A 26,903-nucleotide genomic window follows, 5' to 3' on the forward strand; every position below is an offset into this window, starting at 1 on the left:
TTAATCAGGCTGGAAGAAGCAAGCAACAGTGTTTACATGATAATGATGTGTACATGAAGTACTAATTAGACTTTACTCAAATCAACCAAGGTGATGAAATCGGAAGAATACACTCACCGTTTTCTCATTGTCCTCATACACCTCCTTTGCCTCTTCATACACACAGATCTCCTCATTACATTCCCGTTCAATGCTGCCCTGCCGGAACTCTTCTAGAAAACCATTTGCTCTTGGAAATCGCTTCAGAATGGAGTTGGCAGCTTTAGATGTGAGAAACACTACAGGGGCAATGGAAATATTTAAACCTTACTAGTACATTTATGAATAATCCTAAGAGAGGTTTTCAATGCCTCCAGAATCCTACAGGATACCAATATGTGAGATACAACATTTGTACAAATGAATGGACTCAAATACCATAACACAATAGTGATAGGTCACAACTGTATTACATCGGGTTTGACCTGCTAAAAGGTATGTACACCTCATGGAACTTGCCATTCATGAATAAAGACAGAAGGGTATACTGCAAAGGTCAGGTCTGCACTGACCAAGATTGGAAAATATTACAAGGGTCTAGTACTGGCCAAGGCTGAAGCACACTGCAATAATCTGGGGCTGACCACGGTTTGAGACATTGCAGTGGCCTGACACCAACCACAGATAAGACAATGCCTTGTTACTGGTCAATCATGTTGGCAGGTTGAGAGAAAGTGGCTTTTTAAAAGACTCCAATGAGGTCCTTTAAATTGAACAAAGGGAAAAGTTCAATGTCTGAAAACAAAATACAGCAAAACACACAAAATACTTAAAGTGAAGAGTAAATCAATCACTATCTGAAACAGAAAGACAGGTCAATATTTTGTCATGAGCTTTCAGGATATGAGCATAGCAAGGTGTCAGTAACACAGATTTGTCAACAGTTAAGGGAATAACAGCAAATGTAAAAACTAGATAATTAAATACAATACACTTGATACAGTGTGCTTGCGCTATCAGAACTATGTTACAGTGCTTTTAAATTATAGTCGACTACAGGTCAAGGAAGACCAACCTACATGCACTGTTATCTCATATTAAAGTGAACCGGACTTGATGCAGATTCAGAAATCAACTAGTTCTGCACAAATGACCTTCGCAATTTTGATGAATTTACGAACGAATGAGCAAAGTAATGACATCTGAGGAATTCCATCTGCAGCCATGAGTGTGTGCTTATCAGTGGAACTGCAGGCTGATCAGGAGACCGCGGAAGAACTGGGTCTCTCTTACTACTGAATTTACGACCAGCAATAAAGTCATCTTTAGTAATGCATCAATGAAGTAAGACCTGGAGCTGATGGCATTACTGCAATGTAAAATTTAATTTACTTCCTTCTGTATATGCATTGAAAACTATCAAGCAGGAATCAAACTATTAAACTAAGCGCATTCTGGAGGGGGAGGGGGAACAGCCAGCTGTCGTGGTGCATATAGGTACCAACGATATAGGTAAAAAACGGGATGAGGTCCTACAAGCTGAATTTAGGGAGCTAGGAGTTAAATTAAAAAGTAGGACCTCAAAGGTAGTAATCTCAGGATTGCTACCAGTGCCAAGTGCTAGTCAGAGTAGGAATTGCAGGATAGTTCAGATGAATACGTGAGGAATGGTGCAAGGAAGAGGGATTCAAATTCCTAGGGCATTGGAACCGGTTCTGGGGGAGGTGGGACCAGTACAAACCGGACGGTCTGCACCTGGGCAGGACCGGAACCTATATCCTAGGTGGAGCGTTTGCTAGTGCTGTTGGGGAGGGGTTAAACTAATATGGCAGGGGGATGGGAACCTATGCAGGGAGGCAGAAGGAAGTAAAAAGGGGGCAGAAGCAAAAGGTAGGAAGAAGAAAAGCAAGAGTGGAGGGCAGCGAAATCAAGGGCAAAAATCAAAAGGGCCACACTATAACAGAATTCTAAAAGGACAAAGAGTGTTAAAAAAACAAGCCTGAAGGCTCTGAGTCTCAATGCAAGGAGCATTCGTAATAAGGTGGACGAATTAACTGCGCAGATAGCTGTTAACGGATATGATGTAATTGGGATTACGGAGACATGGCTCCAGGATAACCAAGGCTGGGAACTCAACATCCACGGGTATTCAATGTTCAGGAAGGATAAACAGGAAGGAAAATGAGGTGGGGTAGCATTAACGGTTAAAGAGGAGGTTAACGCAATAGTAAGGAAGGACATTAGCTTGGATGGCGTGGAATCTATTTGGATAGAGCTGCAAAACACCAAAGGGCAGAAAATGTTAGTTGGGGTTGTGTACAGACCATCAAACAGTAGTAGGGAGGTTGGGGAAGGCATCAAACAGGAAATTAGGGATGCGTGCAATAAGGGTACAGCAGTTATCATGGATGACTTTAACCTACATATTGATTGGGCTAACCAAACTGGTAGCAATGCAGGGAGGAGGATTTCCTGGAGTGTCTAAGGGATGGTTTTCTAGACCAATACGTCGAGGAACCAACTAGAGAGCAGGCCATCCTAGACTGGGTCTTGTGTAACGAGAGAGGATTAATTAGCAATTTGGTCGTGCGTGGCCCCTTGGGGAAGAGTGATCATAATATGACAGAATTCGTCATTAAGATGGAGAGCGACACAGTTAACTCAGAGACTAGGGTCCTGAACTTAAAGAAATGAAACTTCGATGGTATGAGACGTGATTTGGCTAGGATAGACTGGCGAATGATACTTCAAGGGTTGACGGTCAATGGTTAACAGACAGGAAACAGAGAATAGGGATAAATGGGTCTTTTTCAAGTTGGCAAGGTGTAACTAGTTGGGGGCCGCATGGATCAGTGCTAGGGCCTCAGCTACTTACAATCTATATTAATGACCAAGATGAAGGGACCGAGTGTAATGTATCCAAGTTTGCTGATGATACAAAGTTAGGTGGGACAGTAAGCTGTGAGGAGAACACAAAGGGCCCAAGTTTCCACATGATTTGCGCCTGATTTTTAGGAACAACTGGTGGAGAATGGACTATCTTAGAAATCGCAATTCTCCACATTTTTTTTTCTGCAGTTCTAGTCAGGTAGAACAGTTCTACTTTGGAACAGAATTTTTTCTTCAAAAGGGGGCGTGTCCGGCCACTGACGCCTGATTTGAAAGTTTCCACAGTGAAAACGTACTCCAAACAAAAGTAGAATGGAGCAAGTGAAGATTTTTGTAAAACTGAAAAAACCTGTTCTGCACATTAAAAAATCAGGCGCAGGTTACAAATTAGGCGTCCAGAACGAGGTGGGGGGGGGGGGGAAGGGAAATCATTACATTCTATAATAAATCCTTATTTATACTTATACAAATATTATACAAATAAATCCAACCTGAATAAACATTTATAAGCAAAGAAAAGATTAAATAAACCATCTTCCTACCTGTGTGAAAGTGCTTCAGACAGGCCTTTCAGGACTGAAGGCTGAACGGGCCGGCCCGAGACTTCGGGCAGGGCATGTCCCCAGCACCAGATTTACAGGTAGGTGGCGTTGGGTTGGGTTGGGGAGGTGAGGTGAGGTGTTCGGTTCGGGGGGAGAGGGAGGGGAGCGGGGGGGGGGGAGAGTGAGAGGGAGGGGAGGGGGGGGGGGAAGAGAGAGGGGGGGAGGGAGGGGGGGAGGTCAGGTTGGATCCAGTCCGGGAGTAGGAGTCGGGTCGGGTCGGGTCCAGTGGGGGGGGGGGGTCGGGTCGGGGGGCGGGAGCGCGGGTCGGGTTGGGTCCAGTCGGGGGGGCGGGGAACGGGAACAGGAGCGCGGGTCGGGTCGAGTCGGGGGGGCGGGGAGCGGGAACAGGAGCGCGGGTCGGGTCGGGGAGGCGGGGAGCGGGAACAGGAGCGCGGGTCGGGTCGAGTCGGGGGGGCAGGGAGCGGGAACAGGAGCGCGGGTCGGGTCCAGTCGGGGGGGCACGGAGCGGGAACAGGAGTGCGGGTCGGGTCGGGTCCAGTCGGGGGGGCGGAGCGGGAACAGGAGCGCGGGTCGGGTCGGGGAGGCGGGGAGCGGGAACAGGAGCGCGGGTCGGGTCGGGTCCAGTCGGGGAGGCGGGGAGCGGGAACAGGAGCGCGGGTCGGGTCGAGTCGGGGGTCGGGGAGCGGGAACAGGATCGGGGGTCGGGGAGCGGGAACAGGAGCGTGGGTCGGGTCCAGTCGGGGGGGCGGGGAGCGGGAACAGGAGCGCGGGTCGGGTCGGGTCCAGTCGGGGAGGCGGGGAGCGGGAACAGGAGCGCGGGTAGGGTCGGGTCAGTCGGGGGGGGGGGGCGCGGGTGTCGGGTCTGGTCCGGAGGCAGGGGAGGGGCGGGGAGCGGGTGTCGGGTCTGGTCCGGAGGCAGGGGGTGGAGGGGAGCGAGTGTCGGGTCTGGTCGGGGGGGAAGAGCAGGAGCTGGCCGTGGGAGGAGCCTTATTCACGCAGCCCCAGTGAGGCCATTCAGCCAGGGCTAGGGGCTGCGTGCTTCGGGCCCCTCCCACACAGTTCGGCGCCTGGAGCTACTGCACTTGTGTGCCCACTGTAGCGCGCATGTGCAGAGGTCCCGGCAATGTATTCAGCGCAGGGACCTGGCTCTGCCCCCCCACAGCTCGTGCTGGCTGCGCCGAGGGCCAGAGGACCTGCAGGTAGGTGGAGAATACCGAGGATTATTTTAGGCGCACTTTGTGGCGCGAAAAATGGGCATCCAGTCGGGACTGCACCGTTCTAGGCGCGTGTGGAAACTTGGGCCCAAAGAGTCTGCAAAGGGATATAGATAGACTAAATGAGTGGACAGAGAGGTGGCAGATGGAGTATAATGTAGGGAAATGTGAGATTATTCCATTTGGTAGGAAGAATAGAAAAACAGAATTTTTTTTTAAATGGTGAGAAACTTTTAAATGTTGGTGATCAGAGAGATTTGGGTGTCCTCATGCAAGAAACACAGAAAGCTAGCATGCAGGTACAGCAAGCAATACGGAATGTTGGTTTTTATTACAAGGGGGTTGGAGTATAAGAGTAAGGAAATCTTGCTACAAATGTACAGGGCCTTGGTGAGACCACACCTGGAGTACTGTGCACAGTTTTAGTTTCCTTATCTAAGGAAGGATATACTTGCCTTGGAGGTGGTGCAACAAATGTTCACTAAACTGATTCCTAGGAAGAGAGGGCTGTCCTATGATGAAAGATTGTGCAGAATGGGTCTATACTCTCTGGAGTTGAGAAGAGTGAGAGCTGATCTCATTGAAACATACAAGATTCTGAAGTGCATTGACAGAGTAGATGCTGAGAGGTTGGTTCCCCTGGCTGGAGTGTTTAGAACTAGGGGGCATTGTCTCAGGATAAGAGGTCGGCCATTTAAGACCAAGATAAGGAGGAATTTCTTCTCTCAGAAAGGGTGTGAACTTTTGGAATTCTTTGCCCCAGAGGGCTGTGGATGCTGAGTCTTTGAGTATATTCAAGGCTGAGATAGATAAATTTTGGGGCTCCAGGGAAATCAAGGGATATGGAGATCAGGCGGGAAAGTGGAGGTGAGGTCAATGATTAGTGATTGAATGGCGGAGTTGGCTTGAGGGGGCCGTATGGCCTACTCCTGCTCCTATATCTTTATGTTCTTATGTTCTCTTTCACTGAGGAGAGTCTATGTCTGATATTCCACTGTGATAGGATGGATCATACTTCACCTTAACGGATTATACTTCACCTTAACGTGATGATAGTTACATTGGGGCCAAGTTTCCACAGGAGTTGCTCCTAATTTTTTGGAGCAACTAGTTTTTTTTTGAGTATCTTAAAAATCACAATTCTTCACATTTAGTTTGCTCCAGTTTCAATGAGTTTGGTTCAGGTTTTTTTTACAAAAAGGGGTCGTTACCAGCCACTTACGCCTGTTTTAGCCATTTAAGCAAGTTTCGACAGCCAATAGTTACTCCAAACTAACAGGGCAGCATATGTGCCCACTTTTGTACGCTCAGAAAAACCTTGCGGACACTTTAGAAATTAGGCGCAGGTAGCTAGAGATAGCGGGGGGAAGGGGAGTTAGAGGATTTTTCAAAGCACTAAACTCCTTCACAACAACATTAAAGAAGCATAAGTACAGTTAAAGCGCTAAGCACTAAACAAAGCAGCACATTTAAAGCACTAAGCACTAAACAAAGCACAAAAATAAACATTCAATAACAAATAAAAAATGCAAGGAAAGCACCAAGACTTACAAAGCACCAAACAAAGCTCAATAAGTAATAAGCAATTAATTAACAAATAAAAAAATAGAAGGAACCCTGCACCTAAAGCACCAAGACCAAAGTAATAAGCAATCAATCAATCAATAACAAATAAAAAATAGAAGTCATACCTTTATGTGAAGGGAAGGCAGCGGGTTGCCAATGAGGGAGGGGGGAAGGGGGAGGGGGGGGGAAAAGAGAGATGGGGAGGCGGGGGGGGGGGGAAAGAGAGATGGGGAGGCGGGGGGGGGGGGAAAAGAGATGGGGAGGTGGGGGGGGGGGAAAGAGAGATGGGGAGGCGGGGGGGGGGAAGAGAGATGGGGAGGCGGCGGGGAAGAGAAATGGGGAGGCGGGGGGGAAGAGAAATGGGGAGGCGGGGGGGGGGAAGAGAGATGGGGAGGCGGGGGGGGGAAGAGAGATGGGGAGGCGGGGGGGGGGAAGAGAGATGGGGAGGCGGGGGGAAAAGAGAGATGGGGAGGCGGGGGGGGGGGGAAGAGAGATGGGGAGGCGGGGGGGGGGAAAGAGAGATGGGCAGGCGGGGGGGGGGGAAGAGAGATGGGGAGGCGGGGGGAAAAGAGAGATGGGGAGGCGGGGGGGGGGGGGAAGAGAGATGGAGAGGCGGGGGCGGGAAGAGAGATGGGGAGGCGGGGGGGGGAAGAGAGATGGGGAGGCGGGGGGGGTAAGAGAGGAGGGGAGGCGGGGGGGGGTAAGAGAGGAGGGGAGGCGAGGGGGGGTAAGAGAGGAGGGGAGGTGGTAAGAGAGGAGGGGAGGGGGTGAAGAGAGGAGGGGAGGGGGGAAAGAGAGGAGGGGAGGCGGGAAGAGAGGAGGGGAGGCGGGAAGAGAGGAGGGGAGGCGGGAAGAGAGGAGGGGAGGCGGGAAGAGAGGAGGGGAGGCGGGAAGAGAGGAGGGGAGGCGGGAAGAGAGGAGGGGAGGCGGGAAGAGAGGAGGGGAGGCGGGAAGAGAGGAGGGGAGGCGGGAAGAGAGGAGGGGAGGCGGGAAGAGAGGAGGGGAGGCGGGAAGAGAGGAGGGGAGGCGGGAAGAGAGGAGGGGAGGCGGGAAGAGAGGAGGGGAGGCGGGAAGAGAGGAGGGGAGGCGGGAAGAGAGGAGGGGAGGCGGGAAGAGAGGAGGGGAGGCGGGGGGGGGTGAGAGAGGAGGGGGGGTGAGAGAGGGGGGGCTAAGAGAGGATGGGGGGGGAGAGAGGAGGGTGGGGGGGAGAGAGGAGGGGGGGAGAGAGGAGGGGGGAGGGGGGGAGAGAGGAGGGGGGGAGGGGGGGAGAGAGGAGGGGGGGAGAGAGGAGGGGGGGAGAGAGGAGGGGGGGAGAGAGGAGGGGGGAGAGAGGAGGGGGGGAGAGAGGAGGGGGGGAGAGAGGAGGGGGGGAAGAGCGGAGGCAGGGGGGGGGAGAGAGGAGGCGGGGGGAGAGAGAGGAGGCAGTGGGGGAGAGGAGGCGGGGGGAAGAGGAGGCAGGGGGAGAGAGGAGGCAGGTGGGGGGGGGGGAAGAGGAGGCGGGGGGTAAAGAGCAGGAGGGGGGGAGAGCAGGAGGGGGGGAGAGCAGGAGGGGGGGAGAGCAGGAGGGGGGGGAGAGCAGGAGGGGGGGAGAGCAGGAGGGGGGAGAGCAGGAGGGGGGGGAGAGCAGGAGGGGGGGGAGAGCAGGAGGGGGGGGAGAGCAGGAGGGGGGGGGAGAGCAGGAGGGGGGGGAGAGCAGGAGGGGGGGGAAGAGCAGGAGGGGGGGGAAGAGCAGGAGGGGGAGAGAGGAGGCAGCGGGGGGGAAGAGAAGAGATGGGGGGGGAAGAGAAGAGATGAGGGGAGGGGAGGATGAGGGGAGGGGGAGGATGAGGGGAGGAGGGCGAAGAGGGGAGGAGGGGGGAAGAGGGGTGGGAGAAAGAGGGATGGGGGGGAAAAGAGGGGACGGGAGGGGGGAGGGGGAGGGGGGGGGGCAACGTTAAACATACGAGCCTTCCCAGATCCCATCCTACTCATGTCTTGCCCCCAATCTCTTTGCTTTCCTGCCATCCCCGCCCCCCCGAACATCTCCGAGACAGTCCCAAGGAACACTCGATGGCCTCAGTCAGTCAAAGCAATCAAGGCTTCGACGACATTTCCTAGATGCTCCCGGAGACCATGCTCTGCTGCACTTCGAGAAATCTCCATCTCATTCAAAATGAGTTCGACATTTTCCTTCTTGATGGTCACTTTTGCCAGCTCCTTCTCCCTTTCTTGTTTGGCTTTCTGTTCCTGGGATCTCCTGTCTCCGATGACGGACAATGCCGTCTGTTCCCTTGCAGGTCGCGCCGGGGAGCCCATTTGGCCAGGGCTAGGGGCGGCGTGCTTCGGGCCCCTCCCACACAGCCTGCAGCACAAGCACACAGAATCTGGAGGCGAGGAGCTACTGCACATGCGCGTACACTCTAGCGCGCATGTGCACAGATCCCGGCACTGTTTTCAGCGCTGGGACCTGGCTCCACCCCCCCACATGTTCTGCTGCACTACGCCACGGCCCTACATCGGTGCTGCTGCGTGGAGAATACGAAGGTAAATAATAGGCACCGTTTCTGTTCTGAAAAGTTGCCGCACCTCACAGAGGTGCGCCATTCTAACCGTGGGTGCAAACTTGGGCCCATTGTACTGTCACTTAAAAAAAAACAGATTAGCACACTGTGACAACCTTAACCCTGAATACCATAAGCTTTACTACTGTTCTTGATTTACTGCATTCTCCAATTTGGGACTAAGCACAAATCAGACATTCAGTAATGGAGCTTATGATGTAAATGAACTCTTAGGCCTGGATTTTCGGTTGCCTGACACCTCAATTAGTGGCCAGTTAATGGTAGCACAAGAGATTACTGACCGTGAGTGCAACTTTTAGCGCCCCGACCAAAAATTCATTAGAGGTTCACAGAGGGCACAAACCAGTAGTGCCTGGCTGCTGACGATCAGTGCGATCCTGACTTCAGCCCTGGTGCAATGCCCATGCTTGCTCCCTGGTTGGTAAATTCGGTGCGGCTGCCTCATTGAGTGCCCGCCAAGAACAACATCTGGAAAAACAGTCGGTACAGGCTTGCAGAGTCGTTAACTGGTGGCTACTTAAAGGAAGAGAAAGCGCTTCCCTCGGAGGTCACAGTCAGTACAATGTTTCCACACAGCACGGTGCGTGAGCCTCCGAGTTTGCAGCGACAGACAGACATAACATTGCATGTTGAAAACAAGTGATTTTGAAAACTTTAATAGGTGCATTACTATGCCGCGCCTTTAAGACTCGGCTTTTCCCAGAACTGTTTTGGAGTTCTGCGCATGCGCGATGGGTCCGCCAAATTTTCGTTATGGCTCCCCCCCCACAACTCTGGTGTGCAATGGCTGATTTATCGCAAGTCAGCTCTTTGACCGATTCGGACTAATTTCTGGACGAGAGAGGCAAACTTTTTCAAGGCGCTAAAAGTACCCGCACCGCCTGGGTCACCATCCCAAATGTGACACAACTGAATTTCCACCCCTTAAAGTCTAACACTTTATGTTCTGGGCCAAAATTGTGCTCTAAAGTCTTAACTCAAATTCTGTTGTGCATAATCAAATTACATTTAGAAATAGAAAGCAAAAATAAAGAAAGTGAGTTTGAAGGAGAGAGGAAACAAGCAGGAAAAAAGGGTAAAAAAAACAAACTTAAAGGTACTTTGTCTAAATGCACGTATAACAAAATAGATGAGTTGACGGCACAAATTGAGACAAATGGGTATGATCTGATAGCCATTACAGAGACGTGGTTGCAAGGTGGCCAGGACTGGGAATGAAATATTCAGGGGTACTTGACAATCCAGAAGGACAGACAGAAAGGAAAAGGATAGCTCTATTGATAAAGGATGGAATCACTGCAATAGTAAGAAACGATATTGGCTCAAATGATAAGGGTGTTGAAAGAGTTTGGGTGGAGATAAGGAATAATACGCGTAAAAAGTCACTGGTGGGTGAAGTCTATAGGCCCCCTAATAGTAGCAATTCTGTTGGTCGGAGCATAAACCAGGAAATAGTGGGTGCTTGTAAAAAGGGAACAGCAATAATCATGGGTGATTTTAACCTCCATATTGATTGGACAAATCAAATTGGTCAGGGTAGCCTTGAGGAAGAGTTCATAAGAGACGGGTTCCTTGACCAGTATGTATCGGAACCAACCAGGGGGCAGGCTATCTTAGATCTGATCCTGTGTAATGAGGCAGGATTAATAAACATTCTCCTAGTAAATGATCCCCTCAGAATGAGTGATCATAGCATGATTGAATTTCAAATTCAGATGGAGGGTGAGAAAGTTGGATCTCTAACAAGCGTGCTAAGCTTAAATAAAGGAGACTATGAAGGTATGAGGACAGAGTTGGGTAAAGTGGACTGGGAAAATAGATTAAAGTATAGGATGGTTGATAAAAGTGGTGTACATTTAAGGAGATATTTCACAACTCTCAAGAAAAATATATTTTAGTGAGGAGGAACGGGTGTAAAAGAAAAGATAGCCATCAGTGGCTAACTAAAGAAATAAAGGACGGTATCCAATTAAAAACAAGGGCATACAAAGTGGCCAAAACTAGTGGGAGGACAGAAGATTGGAAAGCTTTTAAAAGCCAGCAAAGAACGACTAAAAAAATGATTAAGAAAGGGAAGATAGACTATGAAAGTAAACTAGCACAAAATATAAAAACAGATAGCAAGAGTTTCTACAGGTATAAAAAGGAAAAGAGTGGCTAAAGTAAATGTTGGTCCCTTCGAGGACGAGACTGGGGAATTAGTAATGGGGAACATGGAGATGGCAGAAACTCTGAACAAATATTTTGTATCAGTCTTTTACAATAGAGGACACTAACAATATTCCAGCAGTGAATAGTCAAGGGGCTATAGGGGTGGGGGAGGAACACAATCACAATTACTAAGGAGGTGGTACTCAGTAAGATAATGGGACTAAAGGCAGATAAATCCCCATGACCTGATGGCTTGCTTTCTAGGGTCTTAAGAGAAGTAGCAACAGGGATTGTGGATGCATTGGTTGTAATTTACCAAAATTCCCTGGATTCTGGAGAGGTCCCAGCAGATTGGAAAACTGCAAATGTAACGCACCTATATAAAAAATAAGGCAGACAAAAAGCAGGAAACTATAGATCAGTTAGCCTAACATCTGTGGTTGGGAAAATGTTGGAGTCCATTATTAAAGAAGCAGTAGCAGGACATTTGGATAAGCAAAATTCGGTCAGGCAGAGTCAGCATGGAACCCTCCCCCCCCTACCCCCACAAAAACATTCCCAAAACATTGCCCATGCCACAACACAAATCGCAAAAAAAATAAAAATAAAAAACAATCACACTTACCTTAAGAGTCCATTACTCACCTCTTCACCAACGGGATGGTTGGACCGCCCTGATGTCCCAGGCGGTCATTGCAAGGCGCACTTCTGGGCTGGGCAGAAGTTCAAACTTGCGCCGGTGTCGCAACCAGGAGCGTTGCACACCGGCGCAGCTCTTCCGGGTGGTGCTGCTCTACGCCGCCGCAAAACTGGACCCAAGGATCACTACGGAGCGATGGAGCCTTACTGCCCGCCCAGAAGACCTCACCGCCGCCATTGCCACTGCTCCAGGTGAAAAACGGAATGCAGAAGACCCGAAAATCCAGCGTTAACAGTCAGGCTCCAAAATATCTTGCATACAGAGTGAGAGTGTTCAGTTCTTAATGCACATAAGCATGTTACAAACTCTTATTTAGTTTCACTATAGTGCTATCCCTCAAAACTCCCAGGATTATGAGAGATAACATTTCCCTACAACCAACATCCTAAGTCAATTAACTCCTTTGGGACTGCTTTCAGGGAGTATATTGATGGTGTTTGTAACTATCCAATTCTAATCTAGAATATTCAAAAGAAATTTTAGGAAAAGCATTCTTGGCAGCCATTTGATGGAAATGCAGGCACATTCAGTGAAATCTGACAACAAACTAGGACAGGCACATTTTCATTTAAAGGGTCTACAAATAGAACATGCATGTGTGTTCAGTTTTCCTATGTAAATGGCCTGGAAGGTGCTGGCACTGTCTTTCTGGCCAGGCTCATGCTTGCATAGCTTGGAATCAACATGGTGACTGAGAGGTTTCATAAGTGAAAATTCCAAATTCAGTACCAACAGACTCTACCAAACATGATAAGGTGGAGGTGCCAGTGTGGAGGAGGAGTTTCTCCATGGGAAGGGAGGAGATGTAAAAAAATGATCAATGTCAATGCACGCTTTCTGACAGCTAGTTACGCAGTAGTATTGGGAGAGCCTGGGGCAAGAGGGCACACTTCATAATGGAATGGTAATGTCATGGCAAGGATCTCCTTTTTCTTAGGCAGTCCATCGAAGTCGAGGATGACTTGCTTCCTCGCTTAAATGAGTTCTCAGGTGACTGATGAGTCCAATGCAGGACTCACAGTCTCGGTCACAGGTGGGGCAGGCGGTGGTTGAAGGGACAGGTGGGTGGGGAGCTTGGGTTGTCGTGCATCCTTCCACTGTTTGTGAATAGCTTCCGCGTGCCCCCGGCGAAGAGACTTGAGCTGTTCAGCGCCTTCCCGGATGCTTCTCCTCCACTTTGAGCAGCCTTGGGCCAGGGATTCCCAGGTGTCGGTGGGGATGTTGCACTTTTTCAAGGAGGCTTTGAGGGTAGCCTTGAAGCACTTTCTCTGTCCATCTGGGGCTCGCTTGCCATGTCGGAGCTCTGAGTAGAGCGCTTGTTTTGGGAGTTTCGTATCGGGCATGCGGACGATGTGGCCCGTCCATCGGAGCTGATCGAGTGTGGTCAATGCTTCGATGCTGGGGATGTTTGCCTGTGTGAGAACACTGACTTTGGTGCGCCTATCCTGCCAATGAATTTGCAGGATCTTGCGGACGCAGCATTGGTGGTACTTCTCCAGTGCTTTGAGGTGCCTGCTGTACATAGTTCATGTCTCTGAAGCATATAGGAGGGTGGGTATCACTACTACTCTGTAGACCATGACCTTGGTGCCAGGTTTAAGATCTTGGTCTTTCAAACACCGCTCTTCCTCAGGTGACCGAAGGCTGCACTGGCACACTGAAGGCGATGTTGGACTTCGTCATCTATGTCTGCCCTTGTTGACAGTAGGCTCCCGAGGTATGGAAAATGGTCCACGTTATCCAAGGCCTCGTCATGGATTTTGATAATCAGGGGGCAGGACTGTGTGATGGGGGCAGGTTAGTAGAGGACTTTTGTCTTACGGATGTTTAGTATAAGGCCCAGGCTCTCGTAGCCTTCGGTGAAGGTGTTGACTATGGTTTGGAGTTCGGCCTTTGAATGTGTGCTGACGCAAGCATCGTCTGCAATATGTAATTCAATGACAGAGGATGGGACGACTTTGGATCTGGACTGGAGGTGACAGAGGTTGAACAGTTTTCCATTTGTTCTGTAGATTAGCTCCATTCCAGTGGGGAGCTTACGGAGGGTGAGATCAAGCATTGCAGCAAGGAAGATCGAGAAGAGCGTTAGTGTGATGACACAGCCTTTCTTGACCCCAGTCTGTATGTGAATTGGGTCTGTGGTGGATCCGTTGATCAGGATCAATGTCAATGCACGCCTTCTGACAGCTAGTTATACAGTAGTATTGGGAGAGCCTGGGGCAAGAGGGCATACTTCATAATGGAATGGTATTATCATGGCAAAGATACAGGTTCAGAATGTACTGGATTTTTAATTCCATCTTCCCTCCTAGAAATTAAATATTTATTCTGATATCAAGTCCATAATTAATTTCGACAATCCGAATATGTTAAACATGTAAACAGACTGATTATAGTGTGTGCATTGTCATTTGAAATCTGCAGGAAGGCAGCAAAAAGGTAAGCAAGAAAGATGAACAGACAACATAAACCAACTGTTTCAGACTGAGAAATAGTGAAGATAGTTCTGGATGAAGTTGTTTAGTAGATGAGAAAAAAGCTGTAAGCAAAATCAGCTCAAGTGACAAGGACTGACAAGCTCACGGGGCTAACAGTGCCAGCTACAAAAATGATAAGACAGTAAAAGACCAGCTGATCCATTGAGCTGATCCACACAGTCACGATTCACCACACCCCCCCGCCACCCCTCACCAGCCATGTAATCTCCTGGGTGAGGCAGAAAAATCAGATTTAAAAAACACAGGGTCAATTTAGGAGGAAAATATCAGGAAAAATTTGGAGCCCTTTAGACAACTGAAACTACTCCAGGAGATCACATTGACCATTATTTATATTATTTAGTATTCCACCTACCTGTTGTATACCGTGATCTCCGCCATAGGCAGGATCTGGTCCAGCTCTCTTTTGGAGGTATGCAGCGAATCAAGACAAGCCAACAACTTGTTCCATAGGTGTACTATCCTCTTGGAAAAGAAGAACCTCCCGACACCTAACCTAGTTCTGCCTTTGCGTAACTTGTACGCATGACCACGGTCCTCCCTAATCTATCTGATTCAAATAATCTCTGAATATGAATATAATCTAATCCTTTAATTATCTTAAATACCTCTATTAGGTTACCCCAGAGCCTTTAGAGTAAGTAGACCTAGCTTTTTAGGCTTATCTGGGTCACTAAGGTGTTTTAAGCTGGGTATCATTCTTGTGGGCCTCCTCTAAACCTTTTTCCAAGGCATCTATATCAACTATTATGTAAGGGGACCAGAACTGGACATGGTAATCTAAGTGAGGCCTAACCAAAGACTTATTCAAGGAAAAAATGGTTTGTTTTGTTTTATATTGCCCCGGATTTTATGGGGCCTATAACGGCATGCGCACAGCGTACGCCATCGTAAACGCCCTGCAAGTTTAGGGTTTCCGCATGCAATGTACATGCGTGAAAACCCGGAACTTGCGATTGGTCAAGTTCCTCCTTGACAGACCGTACCCATCCGCTACAAATTCACTTTCGCTGGCCCAACTAATGCCCAACAATACCCATCATACCCTTACGCCTGGTAAAAGCAAGCATAAGGCTTTCTTTTACCAGTGTAAGGGTTAAAATAAATGTTATAATAAAAGTTAATAATGATTTAAGCATTCACTTAGATTTAAAATTAGTTTAGGTTATTTTTGTCCCATTTAAAAATGTTTACATTTATTTTTCAAAAAATTAAATTTTTATTTTAAATGTTTAATTAAATGGTATTTAAATTAATTTTGAACCTGTGTTTAGTTTTATTTCAATGCTGTGAAATTGTATTTATTAGGTGATTCCTCGTATGCATATGGGGATTCCATACGTGAATGGAATCCCCATAGGCATAATAGAAATTCCCTTTTGTCATTGGTTGGCCTGGTCCACATGATCCCAGGGACACTTACTAATCACATGCGCCTCAGGGATGCATGGGACTTTAAGCAGCCATATGCCTGCAGACTCAGGACCACAAGAGTTGGAAGCTCTGGAGACACAAGGTAAGTATGTAATTTTCTTGCGGTTCAGAGACATACGCGAGCAACAAGCCTCCGACCACAATTTCCAGGCCATTGAATTGTCGTGGCAATTTCTAACATGATAAATGTACAGTCTTCTACTGTAAGAATTATAAACATTGTATGGTTTTCTAAGTTTACAATCCCACAAAGTAAGGCACTCGGTACCACCCATATTGGGAATTTTTGTGACAATGCTATGAATAACTGAAGGGTTTTAAATCTTTTAATTTAAAATCATTAACAAAATGATTCTACTCACTTCTTGCTAGCCTGCAGAAGTTCTTCCCTGGGTAGAACACATATACCTGTTAACAAGACAAAAGTTATTATTAGTAACAACAACAATTTATACTTATATAGCGTCTTTTAATAAAACGTCCCAAGGCGCTTCACAGGAGTGTTATAAAAAAAAAACATTTGACACTGAGTTATATGAGGAGATGTTAGGGCAGATGACCAAAAGCTTGGTCAAAGAGGTAGGTTTTAAGGAGCATCTTAAAAGGAGGTCAGAGAAGTGGAGAGGCGGAGAGATTTAGAGAGGGAACTCCAGAGCTTAGGGCCAAGGTAGCTGAAGGCACGACCGCCAATGGAGCATTTAACATTGGGGATGTTCAAAAGGCCAGAACAGGCAGAGCGCAGAGGTCTAGGGGATTATATGGCTGGAGGAGATTACAGAGATAAGGAGGGGCAAGGCCATGGAGGGATTTGAAAATAAGATGAGAATGTTAAAATCAAGGCGTTGCTCAATTGGGAACCAGTAAGCACCGGAGAGATGGATGAGCATGACTTGGTGTGACTTGGCACATGAGTGGCAGAGTTTTGAATGGCTTCAAGTTTGTGGAGGGTAGAACTAGGGATGCCAGCCAGGAGTGCGTTGGAATAGTCAAGTCTAGAGGTGATAAGGACATGGATGAGGGTTTTGGCAGTGGATAGGTTGAGGTAAAGGTGGAGAAGGGCGGTATTACGAAGGTGGAAATGGGCAGTCTTAGTGATAGAACGGATATGAGATAGGAAGCTCAATTCGTGGTCAAATATGACAACAAGGTTGCGAACAGACTTGGATCAGCCTTAGACGCGGTGGGAGAGAGCAAGCGAATCAGTGGAAAGGGAATCGAGTTTGTGGCGTGAACTGAAGACAATGGCTTTGGTCTTCCCAATATTTAATTGGAGAACATTTCTACTCATCCAATGCTGGATGTCAGACAAGCAGTCTGAAAGTATAGAGATGGTAGAGGGTTCAAGAGAGATGGAGGAGAGGTAGAGCTGGATATCATCAGCATACATGTGAAAACTCATGTGCTGTGCGTTGATGTCACTGAGGGGCAGCATGTAAATGAGAAACAAATGCCACATGCTGCACCTAAATTCAGAGACTGACTCTAATCATATAATCGTGTTTATGAGCGCCCAATTGGATATCAGAGTGTCATTGAAAGCAGTTGTAGAGATTCCTACCCAGAGCAAATTAAAAAAAGATTACATCAGGAGATCACATCAAAATGCTACCTCAGTTTTTGCAATGTATTTTACGTGACTTGGTAAAGGAGAAATACAATACACTCAGCAAATGTGGCTTTCACAAAAACATCTTAAATGCTGCACATCTATCAGGAGATTTACACTGCTGCCAGTCAGAAATCAATACTTTCACAAATTAACATGCACAAACTACCTACAGGTATACAAATTGCAGTTTTTATGGTATATCACTAATTTTCTTTAAATATTTCTACTCCCTCCCTTTATTTCCCTAACCCACTTTCCTGAGCTAAAATGAAAGGCTGGGGACATGCTCCAAGACTATATATAACATATATATACATATATATGCAGAGGGAACAAAATCTTTGAAAATGATTCTTACTGGAGTAGTTAGTAGTTGAAATATACTAAAATGCAATAAAATGGAGTGGTGGGGAAAGGAAGTTGACAACACCCAAAAATGCAAGTTCTCTAAATATTTATATTTTGGCCTCAATCTAGGAGGAAGGATGTTAGCTCATATCAAAAGGACAACTATATGTAAATGTACTTTAAGAGTAAACTGTATGAATATTTTTATTGGTGATTAGTACCAGGTTATAAATAAGGAAATTCTAGGTTAACCCATTATACAGCATTATCCTGTATTCCTTTAAATGAACAAGAAAATATAAAATAATTAGCTGCAGCACTGAACAATTAAAGTCAAAGTGCACTTCCACCCCAGAGGGCTGCCAAGCTCAACATGGATGAACCTCGAGTTTTACAAATTCATGATTTTCTGGTTGTTGCAGTTGATGTAATTTGCCAATCACTGTCATGAAGGTACTACAGTATCTGACATGATGTCTGACAGTCAGCATGCCCAGCTCTCCTACTGTACGTGCAAAGGTTGAACTTCCAAACTCAGCAGAAATACATCTGTCAGGCCTACCCATCATGTGCTCACTCATTATACCACTGAGGCTGAATACAAGTATTCTTTACAGCCTACTTGAGAAAAGGACTCTGGCCAGTGATGACTACTTTTCAGTGGGCTAGACTCTGTTGTACCAATCTTTATTTATAAGTTGATTAGCCTGGATCACCAGTACAAGAGTTCAATCTGTATTTCAGTTTAACACATTCCCAAAACCATGTCATCTCAATCACACCTCTCATATGCAAGCTTAATACATTCATCCTGGGTGATTCATGGCTTACTACCTTCATTAAAATGGGAAATGTAATTGACCAAATTATTCCATGTTCCTAAAGTATTACAAAGGGAGAGATACCTGCACTTTTACCAGAGTCTCTTAATCACCCTTAATTACCTTGTTTATGCTTTGAACTGCTGGTTAGATTCAGCATGTTGTGTCCAACTCATTGTGTGATATTATTATTGTGTTCTGAACACAGATGAGACTGCATACAGGGAGGTTAAAGTAACAGTGACCTCAGTCTTTATTAAGACACTCCAGAGTGAGGAACAGGCCTTAGGGCCGGCTTAAATACAGTGCTCCCAAGGGATGCTGGGATCCATTGGGACTTCAGGGGATGCACTCCCTGGTGGTGGAACATGGGAGTGCATGCTTTACAGATACATAACATCACTCCCGCCACAAAGTCAAAGTGAAACTATTTACAAGGTGAGGCGGTTGGGAGCCTTTCTTTCCCTGGTGGACCGCCTCGGTACAAATGTCTGTACTGGTGGGTTGGCTGTGCCCTCGCTGGGCTGGCGTGTTGTTGGCCCTGCAGGGTTGCTGGGTGAGCCTGGCCTTGCTGGGCTGTAGGGCGTGATGGGTTCGATTTCCTGGTCCGGGGTGGTGTCGTTGATCCTTTGGGTGTGTGTTGCGGGCTCGAAAAAGATGGTGTCTGCTGTGGATTCTTCAGGGCAGTCTGTTAACCGCAGCCTCGTTTGGTCCAGGTGCTTTCTGCAAATTTGTCCATTGTCTAGTTTGACTACAAACACCCTACTCCCTTCTTTAGCTATCACTGTGCCCGCGATCCACTTGGGATCATGTCCATAGTTTAGCACATACACAGGGTCATTCAGATCAATTTCCCATGACACAGTGGCGCGACCATCATTTACATTTTGTTGCTGCCGCCTGCTCTCTACCTGATCATGCAGGTTGGGGTGAACCAGCGAGAGTCTGGTTTTAAGTATCCTTTTCATGAGCAGCTCAGCCGGGGGCACCCGTGTGAGCAAGTGGGGTCTCGGTAGCTGAGCAGTACTCGGGACAGGTGGGTTTAGAGTGAGCCCTCTGTGACTCATTTAAGGTTCTGTTTGATTGTTTGTACTGCCCGCTCTGCTTGCCCATTGGAGGCTGGTTTAAACGGGGCCGAGGTGACATGTTTTATCCCATTGCGGGTCATGAATTCTTTAAATTCGGCACTGGTGAAACATGGCCCATTGTCACTGACCAGTATGTCAGGCAGGCCGTGGGTGGCAAACATGGCCCTCAGGCTTTCAATGGTGGCAGTGGTGGTGCTTCCTGACATTATTTCACATTCAATCCATTTTGAAAAAGCATCCACCACCACCAGGAACATTTTACCGAGAAACGGGCCCGCATAGTCGACATGGATCCTTGACCATGGTCTGGAGGGCCAGGACCACAAACTTAGTGGTGCCTTTCTGGGTGCGTTGCTCAACTGAGCACACACGCTGCATTGCGTACACAGGACTCTAACTCAGAGTCGATACCAGGCCACCACACGTGGGATCTGGCTATCGCTTTCATCATTACTATACCCAGGTGTGTGTTGTGGAGATCCCTCCCCTTTTTTGGTAGCACTACGCGGTTACCCCACAACAGGCAGTCTGCCTGAATGGACAGCTCGTCCTTTCGTCGCTGGAACGGCTTGATTAGTGTGATATATTCACTGAGCACAAGCACACACAGCTCCTAACATGGAGGCAGCTCTCTCGGAAGTCTCCGGAAACTGCCTAGTTCTGTTTAATGATCAACTATGCACTTGCAGTACACAATATGTCCACATCCACAGTGTGGAGCTACAAACATTACAAGCTTACAGACATTACACTTCTCCCTCCTTAATGAAGAAGCCATCATAACAAACATCATACATAACTTTCATGTTTCTACATAACACAGGATATAAATTTATTTTTTCTTCCATATTTACAAATTTAACTTCACCACTCGTTTTCTGTTTTGAAGAGGGATACCTTCGCTCTCGAACAGAACCTTCCAAACATGGTGTCAAATCTGAACTCATTCGAGGCTCATCAACATTTTCCTCCACGGAAATGCCTTGATTTTCATTTGAACTCACTCTAACTTCAGGCTCTTTATTTTCCTGACTCGAACTCAGACTTTCTCCTGGATTTGTTTCCAGTACATTGAATTTAGGATTTGCTACTGGTGTGTATCAAAACTATTTGATGAGTCAGAAATAATTGAATCATTCCCACCTTCAACTCCTTCCATGTCTGTAGGTAAAATATGATCAATATGAACAAACCTAACCTGTCCATTATCAAACATCTTTACCAAATATATGCGAGGACCACATATCTTCACTACTCTTCCTGGTAACCACTTTAACCATTTATGGTGATGGTTCTTCACTCTCACCTTCTGGTTTAATTTCACACTTCTCTCTTTTACTCTCCCTTTATCATGACTCTCTTTCTGTCTTAATTGTGTCTCTTCTACGGACTGTGCCAAATTTGGCTTTAACAACGAGAATCTGGTTCGTGGCTGTCGTTTGAGAAACAACTCTGCTGGTGTTCTACCAGTAGTTGTATGAGGAGTATTTCGATATGTAATCAAATAATTAGCCAATTTGTGATCCAATGACCACTGTCGTTTCCTTGGATTAGGATCTAACATTTGTTTTATGAGGGCACGTTTTATAATTTGTACAATGCGCTCTGCTGCACCATTCGACGCAGGATGGTATGGTGGAACCTTGGTATGTTTCACACCATTTTTGCTCGTGAATTGTGCAAATTCTTCTGAACAAAATTATGGTCCATTATCCGAAACAATTTCTTCAGGGAGGCCGAATGCAGAAAATAATTTTCGCAAAATGTCCAATGTTTTACTTGTTGTTATTTTCCACATTGGAAACACCTCAACCCACTTCGAATGGCTATCAATCACAATGAACAATTGTTGTCCTTCTAACTCAGCAAAATCAATATGTAGCCTTTGCCACACCCTGGGAGGCCATTTCCATGGCTGTAATGGTGCTGGTGGTGGTTGCTTGCTTACCGATTGACATGTCGTACACTGCCTCACGATGTACTCCATATCTTTATCAAGACCTGGCCACAATTAATAACTGCGTGCAAAACTCTTGGTCAAGCACATTCCCAGGTGCTGATCATGGAGGTCTCCTAATAATCTGGACCTGAATTTATTTGGTATAACCACTCTTGCACCCCATATGATACAATCTTTATCGACTGATAATTCATTCCTACGAATGAAGAATGGATGTGTATCTTTGTCTGTTACCTGGTTTGGCCATCCATTTGCAATATGCTCATACACCTTTGACATCACTGGGTCACGTTTGGTTGCTGTACCAATCTCTTCAGCAGTTCATCAATGTATGAAAAATAAAACACTTCTTCCCTATCGGGTGCACCTTGTGATGGAGAAGGCAATCTAGGCATTGCATCAGCGTTACTGTGATCAGCTGATCGTCTGTATTCAATATCATATGTATAGGCTGACAAAATCAAAGCCCATCTCTGCATTCGGGCTGCAGCTAATGTTGGAACTGGGGACTTTAGATGGAGGATTGTTGTTTGGGGCTTATGGTCCGTAATGATGGTAAACTTACGACCATACAATTATTTGTGAAACTTCTTGACTCCAAAAATTAATACCAAAGCTTCCCTTTCAATTTGCACATACTTACTCTCACTGGCACTGAGAGTGCGTGAAGCAAAAGCAATTGGTCTCTCCTTCCCACTACTTAATACATGAGAGATTACTGCCCCAACTCCATACGGAGAGGCATCACATGCATTACATATCTCCTTAGATATGTCATAGTGAACAAACATGGTGCCCTCTACCAATTTGCTTTTACACTCTTTGAATGCTGTATCGCATTCTTTTGATCACTTCCAATGGGCCTGTTTTTTCAAAAGTTCATTCAGTGGATGTAATACTGTAGCCAAATTTGGTAGGAACTTCCCACAATAGTTCAAAAGACCCAAGAATGAACGAAGTTCAGTGACATTCCTTGGAGTGGGTGCATTTCTAATTGCATCCAATTTTTCCATGGTTGGATGTAAACCATCTTTGTCTACTCTGTACCCTAAGTACTCCACTGAGTTTTTAAATAACTCACACTTACGAGCAGACACTCGTACTCTGTGCTTCTCTAGCCGTTTGAGGACTTCATTCAAAATGTTATTATGAATTTGCCTATTTGGTGCTGAAATTAGTATGTCATCCAAATAACATACTACCCCTTCAATACCTTGCGAAATCTGGTTCATATCAGCCCTTGGAATATGGCAAGGGCGGAAGACACTCCAAATTGTAGCCTATTAAATTGCTATAGGCCTAGATGAGTATTTATAGTCAAACATGGCTTGGACTCCTCATCTAGTTCAAGCTGTAAGTAGGCATTCGTAAGATCCAGTTTTGAGAAGATCTGACCACCTGTCAGTGGTGTGAACAAATTTTCTATATTCGGCAATGTATTGGGGACATTACCCTCTAGAACCTGATTTACGGTTACTTTATAATCACCACACAATCTTACCTTACCATCGGACTTAGGTACAACAACAATGGGTGTAGCCCAATTACATCGATCTATCTTACAAATAATGTTCTCAGTCTCTAGTCTTTTGAATTCTTGCTCAACTTTCTCCTTGAGTGCATATGGTACGGAACGTGGCTTGTAGTAAACCGATCTAATGTCCTTCTGTACCCTGACACTCGCCTTGAAGCCTTGGATCGGACAGCCCGTTTCACAGAACACCTTCGGATACTGCTTAATAACCTCATCCATTGATGAAAATCTCGCTTCCACACAGAAAATCTTATTCCAATCCAGCTTCAGTGAGCTCAACCAATTTCTTCCTAGTAAGGCAGACTTGTCTCCTTTCACTACTATTAGAGGCAAGTTCTGAAATTGATCTTTATATTTCACTGGTACGGTGTCAGGAGAGAAAATTTCTGTGGTAGATCATGAGTAGCCTCGCAGCTCCATCTTGGAAATCACGCAATTTGTCGAGGTACAGTGACTCCGGTACTACACTCATGGATGCACCCATATCAATTTCCATTGGTATCTTGAATCCTGCAACATCTATGTGGATTTTGATGCTTCCCAAATCGCTGTCCGTTAACCTTGTGCTCCTGATGACGTGTAACTATAACATCTCCTCGTCCTGTTGTTGTTCTTCCATGCTATGTAATCTCTTGGGATTTCTACTCATAGCTTTGAACGCTGGACTCATAGTTTTAAAAGCTGGTTTACCCTTAGCCGGCATGCCTTCGCCAGATGCCCAGTCTTTCTGCAGAAGAAACACTCTGCCTTCACGTATGGACAACTCTGAGCAATGTGCTGTCCCAGGCACCTATAACATGACTTTGACGCTCTGGTAGAATTTCCAGTTTCTGAGACTTTCAGCCATGCCCGTCTTTTACTTTGAATCTGCAGGTGATTTACCTCGGTTGACTGACAACCGTAATCATTATTTAATTTTCGGGAATATTGTTCGGTCATACTCATCGACCTCGCTGTCTGACAAGCAATCTCAAAAGTCAAGTCATCCATCGTCAATAACTTCCTTCTGATCGCATCATTTTTCACCCTACAAACAAAACGATCCCGTAATGCTTGGTTTTGAAAGTTTCCAAAATTACAGTGCATCGATAGCTTTTTTAATGCTATGATGTAATCACTGATACTTTCATCAGCCTTTTGATTCTGAATCCCGAAACGATAGCTTTCAGCAATTTCTACCGGTTTGTGGTTATAGTGCTGCTCCAGCTACGTTAAAATCTCTAAGCGTTGTATCCTTTGGCTCGTCAGGCACAAGGGTTTCGTATAATGCTGGACCTGCCTCCAATAAGAAAATCGCTCTCACGTTCCAATACAGCCTGGTTCTGGACTGCAATTGGCTGGAACTTCGATTATGTTATTTGCAGTGAAATACATTTCTAGCCAATCCACATACGCTTTAAAACATTCCCGGTCGTGTCTATATTCATCTAAATGTCCCAATAAACCTGCCATTTTAATCTCTAGCTGTTCACACCATGTGCTGTATTTTACCTCGGATTTTGTAGCTTTTTTCTAAAGACAGAAACTTCCAAAGTCTCTCCGTCGACTGGCTGAATCCTTCACCAACAAAATTTTAGCTTTAAATCATCCGAAAAATCCCATCTCAGTCGCCAAATGTGATATATTCACAGAGAACAAGCACACACAGCTCCTAACATGGAGGCAGCTCTCTCGGAAATCTTCGGAAACTGCCGAGTTCTGTTTAAGGATTAACTATGCACTTGCAGTACACAATACGTCCACATCCACAGTGTGGAGCTACAAACATTACAAGCTTACAGGCATTACAATTAGCTCTTGCATTTCAACGGGGATGCTGGCCCAGCTCCCATGCAGTACACAGTTTTTTACTGGGGACAGCAGAGGATCTTGGCTGGTCCAAGTCCTAATCTGGCGGGCCGTGACAGGTGATTTATCATTTTCAAATGCTTACATGACCATCAACAAGTCTATGGGCTGCACCACCATCAATAAGTTTGCAGGCTGCGCCATTTCCACACCCGTGGTGGGCAATGGTAGCCGACTGAGAGCATCCGCACAGTTCTCGTTGCCTGGCCTGTGGCGAATGGTATAGTTATACGCTGATAGCGCGAGTACCCACCTTTGTATGCGGGCTGAGGCATTAGTATTTATCCCCTTGTTTTCAGCGAACAGGGATGTGAGGGGCTTGTGATCGGTTTCCAGCTCAAATTTGAGGCCAAACAGGTACTGATGCATTTTCTTTACCCTGAACACACACGCTAATGCCTCTTTCTCAATCATGCCGTAGGCTCTCTCGGCCTTAGACAAGCTCCTGGAGGCGACAGGTTGCAACTTCCCCACAATGTTAGCTTGTTGTAATACACACCCGACTCAGTACAACGATGCATCACATGCTAGCACAAGTCTTTTACACGGGTTATACAATACAAGCAGCTTGTTGGAGCAGAAAATGTTTCTGGCTTTCTCAAAAGCAATTATTTGTTCTTTTCCTCATACCCAGTTCTCACCTTTATGCAATAACACATGTAGGGGCTCTAAGAGGGTGCTTAACCCCGGTAGGAAGTTACCAAAATAGTTGAGGAGTCCCAGGAACGACCGCAGCTCTGTGATGTTCTGTGGCCTGGGGGCGTTCCTGATAGCCTCTGTCTTAGTGTCAGTGGGCCGAATGCCGTCCGCCGTGATCTTTCTCCCCAAAAACTTCACTTCTGTTGCCATGAAGACGCATTTTGACCTCTTCAGCCGCAGCCCTATGCGATCCAGTCGCTGGAGGACCTCTTCTTGGTTTTGTAGGTGCTCGACAGTGTCCCGACCCATGACCAATATGTCACCCTGAAAAACCACCGTGCGTGGTGCCGACTTGAGTAGGCTCTCCATGTTTCTCTGGAAGATCGCTGCAGCCGACCGAATTCCAAATGGGCATCTGTTGTAGATGAACAGTCTCTTGTGCGTGTTGATGCAGGTGAGGCCCTTCGAAGACTCCTCCAGCTCCTGCGTCATGTAGGCCGAAGTCAGGTCGAGCAATGCCTTGCCAGCGTTGCAAATAGGTTGTCAGCCTTAGGTAGCGGGTATTGGTCCTGTAGCGAGAAACGATTAATAGTTACTTGATAAGCGCCGCAAATCCTGACCGTGCCATCACTTTTGAGTACTGGAACAATCGGGCTGGCCCACTCGCTGAATTCCACTGGGGAGATGATGCCCTCGCGTTGCAGCCTGTTCAGCTCGATTTCCACTCTCTCCCTCATCATGTGAGGAACCGCTCGCGCCTTGTGGTGAATGGGTCGTGCCTCTGGGACCAAGTGGATCCGCACCTTCTCCCTGGAAAAGTTTCCAATGCCTGGCTCAAAAAGGGAAGGAAATTTCTTTAGAACCTGGGTACACGAGGCCTCATCGACATGTGATAGCGCTCAGATGTCATCCCAGTTCCAGCGGATTTTGCGCAACCAGCTCCTTCCAAGCAGTGTGGGGCCATCGCCCAGGACAATCCAGAGTGGCAGTTCGTGCACCATGCTCTCGTAGGTGACCTTGACCATGGCGCTGCCCAGGACAGTGATAAGCTCTTTGGTGTACATTCTCAGTTTCGTGTGGATAGGGCTCAGGGCTGGTCTGAGTGCCTTGTTGCACTACAGTCTATCAAACATCTTTTTACTCATGATGGATTGGCTAGCGCCAGTGTCCAGTTCCATGGCTACGGGTAAGGCATTCAATTTTACATTTAGCATTATAAGTGGACATTTCGTCGAAAATGTATGCACCCCGTGTACTTCAGCATCTGACTCCTCTCTCTGAGGCTCAAAATTGCTTTGATCCACCATGGACCGATCTTCCTCTGCCACGTGGTGGTTAGCAGGTTTTGCAGGTGCCCCACTGTTCCACAGCTCTAGCAAACATACCCTTTGAAGCGGCATGAATAGGCTGAATGGAAACCTCCACAACGCCAACAAGGTGTGAATTGCCTTGCATTCATCCTTTGTTGCAGACTCAGTCATCTGGGTCACCTGAGGCCTGC

The 26,903-nt window shown here is 46.8% G+C and overlaps 1 protein-coding gene across 2 annotated transcripts in view; it reads right to left on the bottom strand.

Moving 5' to 3' along the window:
• Positions 1–26,903, bottom strand: part of LOC139265722 (transmembrane gamma-carboxyglutamic acid protein 3) — an 84,607-nt gene that overhangs the window by 16,938 nt on the left and 40,766 nt on the right. For both annotated transcript variants that reach the window (XM_070883011.1, XM_070883010.1), the window contains exons 2-3: positions 15,918–15,963; positions 118–278 (exon numbers count right to left, since the gene is read on the bottom strand). In XM_070883011.1, coding sequence (XP_070739112.1) covers positions 118–278; position 15,918 — 162 coding nt within the window. In that variant the 5' untranslated portion in view covers positions 15,919–15,963. The remainder of the gene's footprint in view (positions 1–117; positions 279–15,917; positions 15,964–26,903) is intronic.

The sequence above is a fragment of the Pristiophorus japonicus genome, chromosome 6 (genome assembly GCF_044704955.1).
Source record: "Pristiophorus japonicus isolate sPriJap1 chromosome 6, sPriJap1.hap1, whole genome shotgun sequence".
NCBI lineage: Eukaryota > Metazoa > Chordata > Chondrichthyes > Pristiophoridae > Pristiophorus > Pristiophorus japonicus.